This window comes from Ipomoea nil, unplaced genomic scaffold (assembly GCF_001879475.1).
Source record: "Ipomoea nil cultivar Tokyo-kokei standard unplaced genomic scaffold, Asagao_1.1 scaffold2845, whole genome shotgun sequence".
NCBI lineage: Eukaryota > Viridiplantae > Streptophyta > Magnoliopsida > Solanales > Convolvulaceae > Ipomoea > Ipomoea nil.
Genome location: NW_017619273.1, coordinates 4,136,461 through 4,137,691, shown reverse-complemented (window position 1 = coordinate 4,137,691; position 1,231 = coordinate 4,136,461). Strand labels below are relative to the sequence as shown.

The 1,231-nt window shown below is 37.2% G+C and overlaps 1 protein-coding gene across 1 annotated transcript; it reads left to right on the top strand.

Annotated features, from left to right (window-relative positions):
- Positions 1-335: 335 nt before the first annotated feature.
- LOC109159860 lies at positions 336-965 on the top strand. The gene has a single exon (XM_019307968.1). The coding sequence runs from the start codon at positions 336-338 to the stop codon at positions 963-965; it is 630 nt and encodes a 209-aa protein (XP_019163513.1).
- The last annotated feature ends 266 nt before the right edge of the window (positions 966-1,231 follow it).

Sequence of the window (1,231 nt, the reverse complement as noted above, 5' to 3'; positions counted from 1 at the left end):
ATGCTGGACACGGGTCCAAGGCATAACGATTGTTTAATACGGAGTAATAATTTATTTCATTTAAATTTTGAACTAAATTTACTTGGGAGAGAAGTAAAGTAATACGGAGTATTAATTATTTTGAATGATAGGATGACATAATCAAGATTCAAGAATCAAACGTTAAATAAAAAGGCATTCTGTTGTATCTATTTAAAGATTCTTAATCTCAGTTGTCTGCGCTCTCACTAGCTACATACGTACTTTCGATAGATTTCCATATATAATCGCTCGCTCATATCTCATCCATCTCTCCATCTATCAGAGTTTTGTTTTAATTTTACGCCATCAATATAATGACGACTCTAGCTGCTGATCGAGGGCTACCGATCAGAATTTCATCATTCAACAAAAGGGAAAGGGAAGGAGATAATAATGGGGAAAAGGGTTTGAAGAAGATGATCATCGCTGAATCCAAGAAGAAGCGTCCAGGTTGCGATGACGATGACTTCAAAGTAGCAGAAGTTAAGAGGCGGCGGAGAATGGGTATTAGGGAAGATTGCGAGAGGGCGCTGCCGAAGAAGAAGATGATTCACAGAGAAAAGAAAAAGGAAAATTGTACCGCCATTGATCATGCTTGCACTACTACTACTACTTCACTTTCACTTACTGTTGATGCTCATCAACTTTCTCCAACTAAGGCTCTACGTGCTGCGATGATGAAGAAACGTTATGCACATCTCATTTTCAAAGCAACTCAGGGAGATATTGCTGACCATATGAAGCAACAAGAAGAAAGAGAGAAAGCGAGGATTGAAGAAGAAGTCAAAGCTGCCCAAACACTTTTACGGATTAGGGCAGAGGCCGAACTCAAAATCAAGAGAGAAGCTGCCGGAATAGCATTAGAAAAGATGAAAAAAACGGTTGAATTCAACGATGCATGCCAAATAATGAGAGATTTCGAGAGTTTGTTGAATGCTAGTTAGTGTTTGTTAATTTTTGGATTGTATTGTATATATATGCATGTTACATACAGATACAGTATTTTCTGAATTCTGATAGCAGTCCCATGAAATATTGAATTCTGACAGAAAACCTTTAATTTCCTTTTGATCTCCCAATCCAACCATTTCGCTTGTATTGTCATTTTATATCACTGGTTCCCTTACCTCCATCCATCAACAACTAAGAATTGTGGTTACATAAAATGGAGAGTTGCTTTGTTTCTGATGCCTTAAAAAAACAAAAACAA

Excerpts from the sequence above, each read along its gene's own strand:
- LOC109159860 (XM_019307968.1), top strand. The coding sequence starts at position 336 with ATGACGACTCTAGCTGCTGATCGAGGGCTACCGATCAGAATTTCATCA.